This window comes from Stegostoma tigrinum, chromosome 8 (genome assembly GCF_030684315.1).
Source record: "Stegostoma tigrinum isolate sSteTig4 chromosome 8, sSteTig4.hap1, whole genome shotgun sequence".
Lineage (NCBI taxonomy): Eukaryota > Metazoa > Chordata > Chondrichthyes > Orectolobiformes > Stegostomatidae > Stegostoma > Stegostoma tigrinum.
Genome location: NC_081361.1, coordinates 87746118 through 87763196, shown reverse-complemented (window position 1 = coordinate 87763196; position 17079 = coordinate 87746118). Strand labels below are relative to the sequence as shown.

Below are 17079 nucleotides of genomic sequence, written 5' to 3'. Positions count from 1 at the left end.
AATCATGTAATGCATAGTCAAGTTAGAATAGTTAAAAAACAGGAACTATGAATGCAAGTTTAAGATACATTCTTGAAATGCATTACAAGATTAGAAACCTCTGTCTCAAACATTTCTTCAATCAAGAATCTTCGAATAAGATTCTTGTTGTAGGTAAACAATTTGTAGGTAACTAGATTGCTGAAACCCAGTTGATGTGTATGTGTGGGGGCCAATCTTCTTCTGAAGTTAGGGTTTTCCCATGCAACCACATGAGGGAAATTCCAGCTACTTTCATGCAATTAGTTTTATAGAAAGGAAAACAAAATGCAAATAGTTTGCATTACATAGATAAAATGTACAGAAATATAATGGTAAGGATAACCACTTATTCTGACACTTTAAGCGTGTGGGGAAAATACTCTTATTAGGGACGAGGGTGGCATAAACTTACAGGAACACAGGAATTACTGGATGGCTATCTTCCAACAACCTGGAAGTCACATGACGTAATAATATGGAGGTGTTGACAAACCAATGTCTCTACTTTGCATCTGTTAGTCTACAAAGACTCAAAAAAACAACAGGAGAATTCACTGATGTAAAACTTTAGGAATTACAGGTACATTTTCATCCATTTCCACTCCAGCTCCAATTCCCATGTTATGACTTGAATTACTCATATACCGTACTGCAAAATGTTATTCTCGGCAAAAAAACTGTGTCAATACTAACAGCTTTCATTGCCTCCCAAAGTAGCCTATTCCACAAATTGGCCACTGATTCACTGAAATATTGTTCCTGCACATTTATTTTGAATTTATTCTTCTTCAAAGCACAGGCCACATCCTCTGTTCTACTGTCCTGAAAAATGAAAAATAGCTGGTCACCATTTATATTATCACAGCAATCACATTGCATTTTTAATAAAAACAAGAGAAAATATTATAAAAAGGGAAGAGATGAAACTTACTGACAGTACTGGGACACTGAAGTATGTTAAGATATATTACTCCTAAGTGAACCATCTTAGGCTAAAGTTCTTACATAGAAAAGGGATTTTCAATACAGCATCTCCTAGTGGCAGACAAAGTGACAAATATAGCTACCTAGAAGCAAGCCTTTTACTTATGTGAAGTGTGCCCATGGCTTGAAGGGCAGGAGGGAAGCAGGATATCTCAAATGGAAGGCAAATTATTCTCATATACAGTAAAACAAATCAAGAATTTGAAAAAAAAATTAATGAATTGGTTGGCATTATATCTGAGGCACTGTGGAGAGCTGTAGGAGACCTCATGTCGTTGCACATCAACAGTCTACATCTTGCAATTAGCTTATAAAGAGGTCAATAAGAATCAGCTGGATTGCAAAATTAAGAAATAAATCAAATGAATCAACACAAAAAAAGAGCAGTTATATTTGCTCATTATTTGCGCTTGCAAATTGAGGTCCTTCATTGTTAACACACACCATTATAATATTTATATATTCAAATGAGAATCAGTTTATTGCACAAAGTAACTGCTAGTCAATAAGGACACAAGACCTTTAACCATAATTAATGTATGACTGTACATTTTATTTCTGCCACTAGATAAGTAGACTTGTAGTAATAGCACATTTTCACATAGTGTTTACACAGTTTACTTACAAATATGAGCGTGCACAATCACGTCTGAGCACTTGATATGTACCAGTGTACTTGTTTCATATACAGTATTGCATCATCAATTTTGTTAAAATGCTTAAAGGATACAACAGTTAAATTTTGGGAAATTTGTAACTGTATGGAGACCTTGGAGCAGTAAAGAACATGCTTTTCTTTACAATTAAGATTTGTACAAAACAAAAATTTACATTATCCAATTCATGAAGAATAGGGAGCTCAGAAACAAAAGATAAGCAGGAAGAATTACTTTCGGCAAATTAAGAGCTACACTGAATTAGTACCTGTAAACCTATTTCTGCAAATAACTAAATTGGTTAAATACTATTTCAGCCTATTTTAGAAAATACAAATATAAAATCCGATAATATCCATCTTAATAGCAATGCACCCCAGTATTTCTGTACATGCTATACTAATAAAAGACAAGTACATACATTTTGTTGAGATGTCCTCAGTGAATACTGACCTTTGCTGGGAACAAAATTTATATTTAAAGGTCTGTTTCTAAAAACATGATAAATCTAAAACATTCGAATGCCAAATGTACAGCAATACAGTAATCACTAGACTTGGAGAACTATCTACACACTATTATATTCAAAAATGGTGCGGGGTACTAGAAAACTTGCTACCAACTTGTTAAATGTATTGTTATAGGGCTATAATTCCTAGTAATTGCTTAATAGCAAGTAGCCATGTACAGGATTCAATGTCATCAAAACAGATGAAAACAGCATCAGAAATAAATTGAGAACTAAATATGTAAATAATATTGCGACTTAAAAAGCACGCTTAGAACATTTCAGGCCAGTAAAAAACTATTTATTGTCAAAAAAACATTGAACCGTGCACTAAATATATTTTAGACTAGTTTCTCATGGGAAGAAACTCCATATGCATCATGCTTTACAATATCATCAGTTTTAATTTTTCCATAATTTTCAAGTGGTCTGGGAGTTAAAGTGGTTGAATGCTCAATGTACAATGATGCTAAAAGTCTGAATTCATTAGTAACCTATTGGTAATATACTTGCTTTAAACAGGCACATTTTCATTCTTCCTATCATTAACAGACATTATTCTAAAATGAACCATGTCCTACATCCTCAGGTGAATTGTTCTTCCTGCAGCCAATCACAGGGCAGCACTCACTGCAGCTAGGCCACTCTGCCCTCCTGGCTAAAAAAGGGATGTATATCTGCAAACAGTTTGCAATGGTAGAAAAATTAGGATAGCAATGAAATAAAATACTTTTAACAACTAAATTAACATTTTATTCATTCCCAATGGTACAACAATAATGTAGAAAACTGTAATTCAATTAAGTGAATATCTTGTGCAAATTTATATTGGGGACTACTAATATTTTTTTCAAAATTATGCAGCCAAATCATTTCTTGTGCAACCAAAGATAACTATCCACAGTGGATGTACACAATGCTAAACAAGAATGTTGCTTCCTTACAGAATTGGAAGTTAGAATAGTGTTTGTAAATGTGTCAATGAAATTGTATGCTTCATTTCCTGCTGCCATAAGGTTCCTCAGGCAAAAGGACTATTTTTCTGAAACGATTAGGGAAATATCTGACTTGCTATATATGCAAATTCTTAGCAAGTGTAAAATATGTTCTTCATTGTATCTACAACTTTGACAAAATTGTGATAAATTTAAACAGAATTTCTAAAGCTGATTGACTGCTGGTGATCTATTTATTGATTTACATTTCCAAATAAATGCATAATTATTTGAGGTTTTTCAGGAAATGAAGCCATTTAAAATAATTCCAAAGTTAGAAAATAGCTCACATTGTTGCATTGATCTATCATAATGGGAGGGCAGAATGTACTTTTACTAGGCGCTTATGGCAAATCACGACATTTAATTTACAGATTAATTCATCATAATTCAGAAAAAAAAATTAGGAAGCTGCCTGTGCCATTAGCAGAGAAAATGATGATTCAGTTACTGGGAAATTTTCTTTTGATGGCAATGAGATTTCCACCATTCCAGCACCAGTGCGAGGAAGATTTGCATTAACAACATGCCTCTGCAAGTGCTTGATCCAATCTTCTTGGACAGAAAGTGGACCTCGGAAGACCAGATCACAGAACCTGCAGTGAGGGTACAAAATCATAATTCTGATTAATACAATTACACATTTTATGCCCACATAGTATGATTTTAAAATTTATGATAACAAAATATAGTTTTGGAAGATTATGTTAGAGAAACTACAAACGCTTACTGAACTGCAAAGCAAGTGATGGAAAGTAACCATACATTTGGTGTTTAATTTCTCCCACTTCTTAAGAATACTTGACTATCAAATGAAAAATACTTAATCTATTACAAAGTAGTCTCACTGCAGAATACAACGTAACAAATCAAGTCTGCAAGTTGATCCTGAAACAGCACTGTAGGCAATCTATTCACCTGCATTTGAGTACATAAGCATCATCAAGTGAAGGAACAAATAGGGAAGACTTCTTCTTGGTCCCTGACCGTGACCGAGACCTCTTCTGCTTGCAGTCAAAAGCTGTAAAAAGTTAAGATATAGGAATGTATTTATCCTCCATGCAAACAATAAACAATTTAAATTAAATGCACTTTATGTAGCAAGTTTCACAAAAATGTGTCACTAACAAATTTTGAAAATAAATTTTCTGTTACTAGGTTTGCACAACTGTAAATATTTATGTGAGATAAAAACACCAGAGGAATCTAGCTAGTCATTAAGAGTTACAAGAATTTCGAGGAAATCAGTTTTTGAAGTACAGTCAGCATCTTGGTTACGCACACTTTTTAATTTAATGTCTTGACACCACAGTTTCTTTAGCAGTCGGAATACACTATGAATAATAAATATCTAGAGCTGAAACAAATCTCTCACCAATACTGACCTGAATAATGGCTTTACAACTTCCTGAAATTAAAAGAGTGAATGCCATTTCTTATTTCTGCCCATCTTACCCTTGGAAAAGGTTTATTTGGCAGATGAGAGTAGAATTTGGCTCCACTGTGATGATCCATATGAAAGAATAGCCTACTACTGCCTCATTATATTCTTGCATGAAAAAGAGTACCATATGGGTGAGCTGCTAGAGGATTGTTATAAAACCACAGAACTATGTACCAGCATGAGTCATATATCCATTAGGTGGTGAGAGGAGAAGACGGCATAAATTGGGGAAAGATAAACACACATCATCTACTGGAAAAACCTATGATAATCATGCTAACACTATTGTAAATTTTGCTTATTTAGATTGGAAAGGTTGTTTGCTAAAGAAAAGCAAAATAAAAATCAAATTTTAATGATTACAGAAAAGCTCAATTAAAATTACAAATTGTAAATGACAGTATTTTGCAGAATAATAAATGCCATTTTAACTGCATAGCAATTGCCACATACTGGAATAATTTCACTGCGTTGTATAGAATAAGCTTCGGTATTCAATCATTTTTGAAGGTGAAATATATTACAACAACAGTTTTTAGTTTAACCCAATACAGCTAACATACAGATGGTACTGTCTATATTACATCATCCAGATCATGAAACTTGCTAGTATGTTGAACAGTAGGAGGATAATTATAGACTTCAATAGGACATAGACAAGTTGGTGGGATGGGTGGACACATGGCAGAAGAAATTTAATACAGAGAAGCGTGAAGTGATGCATTTTGATAGGATGAATAAGTAGAAGTAATATAAACAAAGGAAATAATTCTAAAGGAGGTAAGGGGGTATAAATATACAAATCACTGGAAGTGGCAGGATGGGTTGAGAAGTAGTTAAGGCATATGAGATCCAAACCATTTGTAAACAGAGGCATGGAGGACAAAAGCAAGGAAGTTATGGTGAACCCGAATAAACAACAGGTTTGGCATCTCTTGCAGGATCATGTCTACTCTGGAAAAATGTTTCAGTGAAGAATTAGAAACTTCAGTTATATGGATAGATTGGTAAACCTGGGAATGCTCATCTTAATAAAGATGAAGAAGGGATATGATAACACTGTTCAAAAAGATGAGGTGACAAAGTAGATCAGGATAAACTATTCCAAATGGTGGAAAGACCTTGACGACTGACCAAACAATCAGAGGCAACAGAAGGAATTTCTGTTTTAAAAAGAAGTGAACAGTTCGGATCTGGAATGCTCCGCCCGAGAGCATGGTGCTGGCAGGTTCAATCATAGCTTTCTAGCATATGTAGGATCATGGGGAAAAGGCAGAGTAGTGGGACTAGCAGAATTGCCTTGGAGAATCACCGTGAATATGACAGGCCAACTGTCCTCCCACGATTCCATAATTTTCTAATATAATTTAGCTTGGATTTCTGAAGAAGGGTCTAGGCCCAAAACGTCAGCCTTTCTGCTCCTCTGATGCTGCTTGGCCTGCTGAGTTCATCCAGCTCTATACCTTGTTATCTCTTAATTTAGCTTGTAGTTTTGTTTTTGTTTTGAGTTTGAATAGAGGTCCTTAAAAGCTCTAAACCCAAAGCACTAAGATGCCCAGCATATCATTGTTTGCTTTGAGCATAATCACCAAAATTTCAGAAGATTTCACATTCTACAGAGTTGCAATTATTCACCTAAACTGGTCCAGCAAAAGTGAAGGCTTCGGAGTTGGAACCAACATTAACTGTGATACCACGATTTCTAAGCCTGGTGTTTCACATGCATTTCGTTGGTGATTGAGCGATAAATTGGGAACAGGATCTGTATTGGGCGAAGGATTCCAGCCTTGTAGCCCTTCTGGAACATAACTATTTGTATATTTGTGTTAGAAGGTGATGTACTGAACTAAGATCAGGGAACTAAGGCTGGGTTGCATTAATTTATATTTACCTCATAATTCTGATTATCTACCTCAAGAAAGCGAGGTTCTCTTGAATGTTCCAGAAGATCCAAGCATAACTAGCCTACAACTCCCACAGTCTTTATTCTTTCTTGAAGGGGAGTCACATTTGCTATTTTCCAGTCAGACAGGACCTTCCCAAAATTTAGGGAATTTTGGAAAATTACACTTTTTTGACATCCCAGAGATGAAGTCCATCAGGGCCATTAAGGGGACTTATCATAGAGGAATCCAGCACAGAAACAGGCCCTTTGGCTCGACCTGTCCATGCCAACCAGATTTCCAAAACTGAACTAGTCTCAAGTGCCCTCTAAACCTTTCCTATCCATGTAACTTTCCTACCCTGGAAAAAAGACCTTGGCTAATCATCTTATCTATGCCCCTCATGATTTTATAAATATCTATAAAAGTCACCCCTCAGTCTCCTAATCGCCAGGGAAAAAGTCCCAATCTATCCAGCCTCTCAGTATATCAAATTTTACAGGCTCGGTAACATCCTTACAAATCTTTTCTCGCATTCTTTCCAGCTTAATAATATTCTTCCCACAACAGGACGACCAGAACAGTAGAGTACTCCAAAAGTGGCCTTGTAGTTCTAACAATTTTCTCAGTATAGTTCCTGATGACCGTAATTGCTTTTAAGTACCTAATTCCCTTTCACCATTTATTTCCAGGATGTTATTTGCGTCCTCTGCAGTAAAGACAGATGTAAACAATTTTTTTCAATTCTTTAAATTTATTGACTCGTGTGAGTTGGGCATCGCTGCCTGGCCAGCATTTTAATGGCTCCCCCTGGCTGCCCTTGGGAAGGTGGTGCTCAGCTGCCTTCTTGAACCACTCTAGTTCACATGCTGCAGGTAAACCCATAATGTCCTTAGGGAGGGAAATTCCACAATTCTGACTCCGTGACAGTGAGGGAATTGCAAAATATTTCCAATTCAGGATGGTAAGTGGCTTGGAAGGGAACTTGCAGGTGGTGACGTTCTCGGGTATCTGCTGCCCTTGTCCTTGTAGATGGAAGGTGCTGTCTGACGATCTTTGATGAATTTCTACAGTGCATCTTGTAGACAGTACACACTGCTGCTACTGAGCATCGGTGATGGAGGGAATGGATGCTTGTGGATGTAGTGCCGATCAAAGCAGGCTGCTTTATATTGTACGGTAGCAAGCTTCTTGAGTTATGTTGGGGCTGCACTCATGCAAGCAAGTGGGGAGTATTCAATCACATTCCTGACCAGTGCCTTGTAAATGGTGGACAGGCTTTAAGGAGTCAGGAGGGGAGCTACTCGCTACTGTATTCCTAGCCTCTGACTCTTACAGCCGCTGTGTCTACATGGCAAGTCCAGTGAGTTTCCTGTCAAAGGTAACTGCAAGGAAGTTGACAGTGTGGGATTAAGTGATGGCAACAAGGTACAGTGATTACATTGTCTCTTATTAGAGATGATCATTACCTTGCATTTGTGTGGTGCAAATGTCACTTGCCACTGATCAGCTCAAGCCTGCATATTATCCAGATCTTGTTGCATTTGAACTTGAACATGGATATGGCCTGCTTCAGTATGAGGAGTCATGAATAGTGCTGAACATTGTTTGCTGATAATTGCACATCCCCACTTCCGAACTCATGACGGAGGGAAAGTCATTGATGAAGCAGCTGAAGATGATTGGACCTACGATACTACCTTGATTAACTCCTACAGAGACATCCTGAAGCTGAGATGACTGACCTTTACTTACCGCAACTATCTTCTTATGCGCCAGGAATGACCCCAACCATTGGAGAGTTTGCTCCTAATACGCAATGATTCCAGTTTTGTCTGGCCTCCTTGATGCCACACTCGGTCAAATGCAGTCTTGATGTCAAGGGCTGTCACTCCCATCTCCCCTCTGGAATTCAGCCCTTTTGTCCATATGTGAACTAAGGCTGTAATGAGGTCAGGAGCTGAGTTGTTCTGGCAGAACCCAAACTGAGCATCACTAAGCAGGTTACTGCTGAACAAGTGCTGCTTGACAGCACTGTTGTCTATACCTTCCATCACTTTAGTAATGATTGAGAGTAGGCTGATGGGATAGCAATTGGTTAGGTGGGATTTGTCTTGCTTTGTGTGTACAAGACATAACCTGAACAATTTTCCACATTGAGATAACAAGAAATTTTCTGGAGGAGGGTCTAGGCTTGAAACGTCAACCTTCCTGCTCGACCTGCTGTGTTCATCCAGCTCTAACCTTGTTATCTCAGATTGTCCAACATCTGCAGTTCCCGCTAACTCAGAAACAATTTTCCATACTGTTGGGTGGATGCCAGTGTTGTAACTATATTGGAATATCCTTCCAGGGAAAAGGCAAGTTCTGGAGCGTAAGTCTTCAGTACTATTTCCAGAATGCTGACATAGCCTTTGCAGTGGTCAGTGCTTCCAACCATTTTGTGATATCATTTGGAGTTCATCTGCCATCTCCCTATTTTCCATTATTTATTCCCAAGAGACACACTCTGCTGTTTGTATCAATTACCCAGGCACTCAATAGTAAAATGTATTTTTGACAAGCTATTGTTGCTGCCAGTTTTAAAACATTTCATGCCATGCATGTGAAGCACATCAAATGAATTTGAACATTGAAAAAAAATGAAGACTTACGTGTGCCAGTCAGATCCCCAGCTTGTTTTCGTCTTGCATAGACTCGGAGATGGTTTGCCAAGCTAACTGCACTTGTAAAAGTTGCATGGCAATGAACACAAGTTCTTAATTTCACAGGATGCCCTTTTGTCAGGAATGCAAAGTAGTAATTTAAATTAGAGCTATGTTAATTTCGTAGTTATTATTTATGGTCAGCAAAATCAATGAATCATTTAGGAAGATTCAAAACTTCCTACCAGACTTAACTTTGTATATCTAAAAAATAATAGCGAGTTTTGATAGGATTTGTAGCTCAGGTTGAGTTTCTGGATGTGAGTTTGCTCACTGAGCTGGAAGGTTAGTTTTCAGACGTTTCATCACCATTCTAGGTAACATCATCAGTGAGCCTCTGGTGAAGTGCTGGTGTTATGTCCCGCTTTCTATTTATCTGTTTAGGTTCCCTTGCGTTGGTGATGTCATTTCCTGTGTTGGTGATGTCATTTTCTGTTCTTTTTCTCAGAGGATGGTAGATGGGCTCCTAATCAATGTATTTGTTGATGGAGTTCCGGTTGGAATGCCAGGCTTCTAGGAATTCTCGTGTATGTCTCTGTTTGGCTTGTCCTAGGATGGATGTGTTGTCCCAATCAAAGTGGTGTCCTTCCTCAGAAGTATGTAAGGATACTAGTGATAGTGGGTCGTCATTTTGTGGCTAGTTGATGTTCATATATCCTGGTGGCTAGCTTTCTGCCTGTTTGTCCAATGTAGTGTTTGTCACAGTTCTTGCAAGGTATTTTGTAGATGACGTTCATTTTGCCCAAACAAACATACAAAACGTCCCCAGAAACCATAACCACTCTCCCCTATATCAAAGGCATTTCCAAAATGACTGCCAGACTACTCGGGCCTCTTGGCATCACGGTAGCCCACAAACCCACCAACACACTAAAACAGCAGCTAATGAACTTAAAAGACCCTATACAGACAAGCAAAACGAACATCATCTACAAAATACCTTGCAAGAACTGTGACAAACACTACATTGGACAAACAGGCAGAAAGCTAGCCACCAGATACATGAACATCAACTAGCCACAAAAAGACATGACCCACTGTCACTAGTATACTTACATACAGGTGAGGAAGGACACCACTGTGATTGGGACAACACATCCATCCTAGGACAAGCCAAACAGAGACACGCACGAGAATTCCTAGAAGTATGGCGTTCCAACCGGAACTCCATCAACAAACACATTGATTAGGAGCCCATCCTCTGAGAAAAAGAACAGGATATGGCATCACCAATGCAGGAAATGACATCACCTACCCAAGGAAACCTAAACAGATAAATAGAAAGCGGAACATAACACCAGCGCTTCACCGGATGCTCAAGGATGTTACCTAGAATGGTGACGAAACATCTGAAAACTAACCTTCCAGCTCAGCAAGCAAACTCACATCCTAAAAAATAACATACAGCACATTAAAGTACTTATTTTTACATTTAATTTAAGATGTCAAGAATACATTTAACATGCTTCTTTTCCTATTTCACAAATTTCAACTGTTCAATCTTAAATTAGTCTCTAAAAAACACCCAGTTGATACAGCTGCAATTCCTACCATTCCCAAGGCTAACGCTCATAAAGGAAGTGATTAAAAGCCTTGATAATTGAATAAATCATATATACACCTCATATTTTGTTCACAATCCCTAACAGGTTTACAATATGGTGGCAGAACAGATATTAGAAATATAAAGCCCAATACATGATTGATCATTAAGCAACAGACTGCAGAGGAAAACTTCAGAGGCATTGAGCACACTTGAAATCAAGCAGGACTAAACCCAAGTATTGATAAATTTATAAAGCCAGTGGTTACACCAATATTATAAAAAACTGTTCAGGGAATGGGGAGGCTGTAAATGGCTCTTTATGTGAAATCGCTGATGAAGGCAATGGGAGGCAAGGTGGTAAAAAGAGAGACTGGCAAACAGCTGTTGAATACAACACTTAAATTTAGTTTTGTACAGTCATCATTTTGCATGCACAGACAATAATGAAAACTTACGATTTGTAATTCTGGCTGTGCTCGAACCATTGCACTGAACAAAAGTATGGACAAACAGCTATGCCACTATAGAAATAAACTAAGTGTGCTTTTAAGTGAATGAATGTACATAAAAAGTACTACACAAGTTGTCTTAAATGGTGATACTACATTTTTAATATGGTGGTTATAAATCCAGAAATCTAACAACTTTTTATTCTGCAGTGGTTGTAGAATGCAATATGCGTTTCAGGTGCACCTAAAAACAGTATAAAATTAGAAAGCTAAATAATTTACTGAAATTAAGGAACTGCAAAAACGTGATAGAATAACTTGTTAAGCACGTGTAACAACCATGATAAAACTGTCTATTTACAAATGTACTATTTTTCAAAATTAACTATGGAATTCAACAAAATATACAATAATCAAAAAATAAGCATCGTAGCATCGTGTGGGCAATTTTCAAATTTCACTCAATGGGACAGAAGTAATGAAGAACACAGTCATGTCATTAGACTGATGACATTTATAAAATAAAACTATTTTCAGGTTGTCCCTCAAATCGAGAAACTGGAGAACAAATTACTGGTTCCTGGATAACCAGGATATGAGTGTGAACGGTGCTGCTTAAATCTTTTCTCTACCTCTTACAGGGAAATTCAGTGTACTAGGAACACAAGCGCTTTGTCAGCATTGGAATAAGATGACTATCGTTAGAGCACCCAAGTTGTTCCTGTTCAGAGATAGTAGCAAAGTCACTAGGAGGAAGAAAACCTTCTTCCTCATCCGATAGTAAGGGTTAGAGAACAGGCTGACAATCTAGGTATAGCTCCTGAAGGGGTGGAGATAAAGCCTAAAGATTCCCAATGACGGATTCTGACTGGCAAGACATCTGCACACAGTTCATTTTAGTTGTAGGTGGTCTTTTACCATTTTTATGCGTCATCAGCAATTAAAAGTAGCACATCCCAGTCAACATTTTGTTTTTGTAAATTCTTTTAGAATGTACTTGCAAGTTGGAATTCTCCCCACTGACACGTTAATCTGCAAGGTTTTGCATTGGTGCTTGCAAGGAAACGTACATGTTATCCTATAATCTGGCGAAAGCTCCATCTTCTGTTTTACACGGAGAGAGATTAAGTCTTTGGCTCAGCAGGTAAGTCATTTATCCCTGTTTGTTTCATGTATATAAAGTCACAATGTCATAAACAAAAAAAAAAATTGATAGGAAAACCCAGCAGGTCTGGCAGCATCTGTGGAGAGAAAGGAGACTTAACATTTTGGGCCCAGTGACCCTTCTTCACAGCTCTGCTTCTCCAATATCTATTTTTGTTTGTGATTTCCAGTAAAAAGGAGTTCTCTTTTTTGCACAGCTACAAATATCACCTATTGCACTGAAATGGCCAGGGGCATAAAATTTGTGATCAAGTGATTTTCACAATAACGGAGAAGTGCTGATTGCAATTGGTGTTGCAGCAAGCTGTTCCTCCATGAATCAAAGCCATGAGGTAAAATATAACAAAGAAATGCTAGAAATCTGGAACAGTAATGCTGGACAGACTCGGTGGGTATGGCAGCATTTGTAGATATAAAAACAGAGTTAATGTTTTGAGTCCAATAATCTTGTGTCAGCACTGTTTTTGTTATAGCTGAGTTACCTGGCCTGTACGTTCAAGTGGGCTAAAACCTGATGTAACTCTAGAACTGCAGCCAATTACCTGTTACTACTACACCTCATCCTCCAACCACAACTAAATTCCAATTAAAATTTGCCAGAAGCCCCTGACTAAAAATCCTATGAACTCAACCAGATAACTTCCTGCAAACTTTAAGGTGGAGTCCAGTAGCCAATATAAAGCAATTGCAAAATCCACTAGAAACTAAGCAAGCTAATTAGTTACTCAAGGACAGACAAATAATTACTTTAAATAAACCGGATATAGAAATCTCAACTATTCCCACCCATGATTTGCAGAATTATTGTAGAACTCATGACCTATTAATTGCTCATCCTGGGCTCCGTAATAAGCACAGGATCTTAACTTATGTTATAACATTGGGATCCACTGATTTCAGATAGATGACTGAATGCCTAAAGAAAATGTGGCCTAAAACAGTACTGTGCACATGTGCATCAGGGAACAAATGAGTAGAACTGTAACTGATATTGAGTCTTCGAGGTGATTTTATTCCCTTGAAAGATTATCCTAATCTTTGAATACCACAAGGTGAAATGCCACTGTCAAGTTCTCATAATCCACAGAATAATAACCAATGAAATCTTTAGAGCCAATCATGTCATAAGGGATTGGTAGACCATTAACAAAGTTCAGGCACATTAGTACCAAAGAGCTTACACGGTTTGGAAGTGCATGAAAATTTTCAAAATCTTCAATTGTATAATCCAACTTCTCAATTTCTTTGCTTCTAAATAGATCATACCTCAAAACAAAGATGGCTTACCTGTTTGATAAGCTATATCCGTACTCGTCACTGGTTGTGACGACGTACCGGGCTGCAGAAGCGAACTGCCAAATTGTAGTTGAAAAGGGCGTCTGTGATTTGGTAGTCGTTTTTTTGCAGTTTGAGCATAAATTCTTCCTGGTTGAGATTTTATTAACGATGATGTTTCCTCTCCAAATTTATTCTTAAGAATCTGCATCAGAGAACTTGACTGCTCTTCTGTTTCACTAAACTTTTTTGGCTGCAGATCTGAGAGGTCATGCAAGTCTGATTGTGGTGAAGGGAAGGATTTTGTCTTCAACTCATTTTGCTGCAGTTTTATTGTTATACCATTTGGAGCAAGAAATAAGCCATCACTTGATGCAAATTTCTGTGATACAAAGGGCTTATACCTAAATTGTTTACTACTTAATAATTTTGCAATATTTTCAGCTTCTGCTTCATTTTGCATCATTTCAGTCAAAATGCTGAGTGGAGATTTGTGTGCTTCTAACTCGGTCTTTCCCAACCTCTTCAAGTGACCACGGACATGATTCGACAGCCCAACCTTTGTATCAAACCAACCACCACACAAAGGACATGTATTTTCAGTTGACGAACCAGATTTTACTTCTGTTAAAACAGAACATGAATAAAACATTACCCAAATTACAATAATCATGGAAAAATATACCCTTGTGGACTCAAATGAAAATGATGGTTAATCAACTAGGCTGTATCAAAAACCTGTAATCTAATACACATATTTAAATTTTACTAGCTTTATGAAAGATTCAGATATATCAAAGAAATGGTATAAATAAACTTCTCAAGCAATACTGAAGAGTACCACAACTATTTCATAAGAAAATCAATTTCTTTTATATTAATACTTAATGATCTAGTTTATAACCTAGAGTCAAGTTTGTGGTTGCGAAACAACTGCTTTACCATTAAAAAAAAACAACTGATACTGCCCATTAAGGATCTTTATCTGGCACAGAAGGGTTTTTCAGAAGTTTCCCTGACTTGAGGTGAAACACAAATCATAACATTTGGGTCAAATTTTTATCAGAAGCAAAGTGCACAAATTGTGCCAGATACTTTTTTCCTACTCAACACAATTTAACAATCTATCACAACGTACAGCAAGTGTAAAGTCTGATTCTTAAAATAATTACGTGTTCCCAGGATGCAAATATTACTGGCAAAGCTAGCATTAATTGGCTGTCCATATTTGCCTTCAAGAAGGTGCCTTCTTGAACCACTGCATTCATCTGAAGTTACAACCACAGTGTTGTTAAAGATAGATTTCCAGGGTTTCGACCCAGTGACAGTGAAGGAATGGCAATCTAAACCAGGACAATGTGCAATTTCGATATGATTTGGAAGTAGTGGCAATGTCCTTGTACTTTTAGAGGTCGAGGGTTTCGAAGGCATCAAAGGAAACTTGGTGCTTGAGGTTGCACACCTTTACTCAGGTGCATTAACAAAAACTGACAATAAGTGCACTAAGATATATACCTCAATTTAATGTTTTCCCATCATCTCTTCTGATGTTCATAATTTTCACTATTTCATGTCTTAGTTTTAAAGTCAGTCTTGTTTACTGTCTAATAGAATTTCAATCTCTTCTCCACGTTTACAATTTTTGTGTTCCATCATGTTAACCACTGTAACCCTTACTTGGCCAATTCTTTCTCAGCCACTCCTAGACTTGATACGTTAAAGCTCTGCCATTCAACTGAAGTCTGTAGCTGCTAGACACTAGAGCTAATTTTCCTGATGAAAGCAGTGGAAAAACTGTAACAGACAGTAAGAAGCTTGACTAGAATGATTCATGTGACAATAGCTAGTAGGCTAAAAACAAGTTACAGTTGCATATTTGGAGTTTCAGCTCCACGAGAACACAAGAACACCATACACAAATGAAACAAACAGTGTACACCAGCAACACTAAAAAATAACTGTAGTATTCCTCAGGCTTGCACCTGGAGTACATACTCCACTCTTATCCCACACCTGCACTCAAATGGATTATACCATTCCAAAAGTTTCAAACAAATCTGCCTTCTCAAGGAGAACTGATTGGTCTTTGCAAGTCAATACTGTAGGATGTGGTTCTACAGATAATGATTTTGATACGGGAAACAGTGTTGACATCAGTAAACAAGTGTTTTAAAGGTCTGCCATTAAAATCACTTCAGCATGGTAAGTGGTTCACCTGCAAAGCGTGGTCATCACAGGTCAAAGATCATCTCAACTGTTTCCCCACTAGCAAGTGCTTGGAAAATCAACTTTCTGCAACATTTGTAAGGGGATGATTTGTGTAGGATACTGTTGACAAACTTGACAATTATGCATCAGAGCAGCACAGGCTGTCGTCTAGCCAATAGATCCTTTTAAAGGCAACATCTATGAGCAATCTTTGCTTTAAGCTTTTTCTCCATCTAACATGAAACTGGATTTAAAAGGAGAGAATTCCAGGAGCTGCTAGAGTTACGGCCGCTAACAGTGGAACAAAATTTGGACAGGACAACGTGGTATAAATGTTACTAGAGAAAGTCACTGATACAGACTCAACACAAATTTATGAATAGAATGATCAATGAAAAGGGACAATTGTAAGATTTCATAAGGTATTTTCTTGTTCTTAAAATCTGTCATGTTACACGGACCTCCATTTTTCCAAAGTCAGATGAAATTACAGGCCCTACGTTGTCTTTTTCTACTGACATTTCTGCCTTGCTACGTACCAGAAAGAATCATCATCGGTTATTAACCCGGGTGAGTGAAAGATAGAAAACGTGAATCATGTCCATTGTTTATTGCTTTTAACATTTCAAAGGAATTTATTTTTATTCATTCATGGAATGTGCGCTTCATTGGCTGGACCAGTGTTTACGGCCCATTAAACGAGAAAGTGATGGTAAGTTTCCAGCTCGAACCACTGCAGTCTATTTGATGTATGCACATCCACAATGCCATTAAAAGCAAGCATTTTAAAGTGTTAACCCATCAATACTGAAGAAATAACAATATATTTCCACGTCAGGATGGTATGGTTGAGAACTTGTAGGTGGTGGTGTTCCCAAGTATCCGGGTGCTGTTGTCTTTTTAAGTGGATAGTATTGGAAAAATATTGGATAAATGGATTGGACTGAGTAGTTTTGGTGAATTTCTGTAGCACATGTTGGAGATGGCTCACACTACTGCTGATTATCAGTGCTGAAGGGAGCAAATGCAATAACTGCGGCAATAATCAAGAGGACTTTTGACCTCGATGATGAAAGATTTGTTGGAGCTCCATCCAACCAAGTAATTGGGGGGTATTCCATCATGCTCCTGTCTTGTGCTTTGTATGTGATGTAAATGCTTTGGGAGTCAAGCTGGGGAATTCCTAGACTGTTACCCAGTTTTGTAGCCACAGTGATAATGGGAACTACAGATGCTGGGAG

General features: G+C 37.6%; 1 protein-coding gene across 4 annotated transcripts in view; it reads right to left on the bottom strand.

Annotated features, from left to right (window-relative positions):
• Nucleotides 1–1537: 1537 nt before the first annotated feature.
• Nucleotides 1538–17079, bottom strand: part of LOC125456128 (zinc finger protein 644-like) — a 135075-nt gene continuing 119533 nt past the window's right edge. For all 4 annotated transcript variants that reach the window (XM_059648089.1, XM_059648090.1, XM_048538894.2 and 1 more), the window contains 4 exons: nucleotides 13643–14254; nucleotides 9146–9268; nucleotides 4083–4185; nucleotides 1538–3760 (listed from right to left, as the gene is read on the bottom strand). In XM_059648089.1, the coding sequence (XP_059504072.1) occupies nucleotides 3568–3760; nucleotides 4083–4185; nucleotides 9146–9268; nucleotides 13643–14254 (1031 nt within the window). In that variant the 3' untranslated portion in view covers nucleotides 1538–3567. The remainder of the gene's footprint in view (nucleotides 3761–4082; nucleotides 4186–9145; nucleotides 9269–13642; nucleotides 14255–17079) is intronic.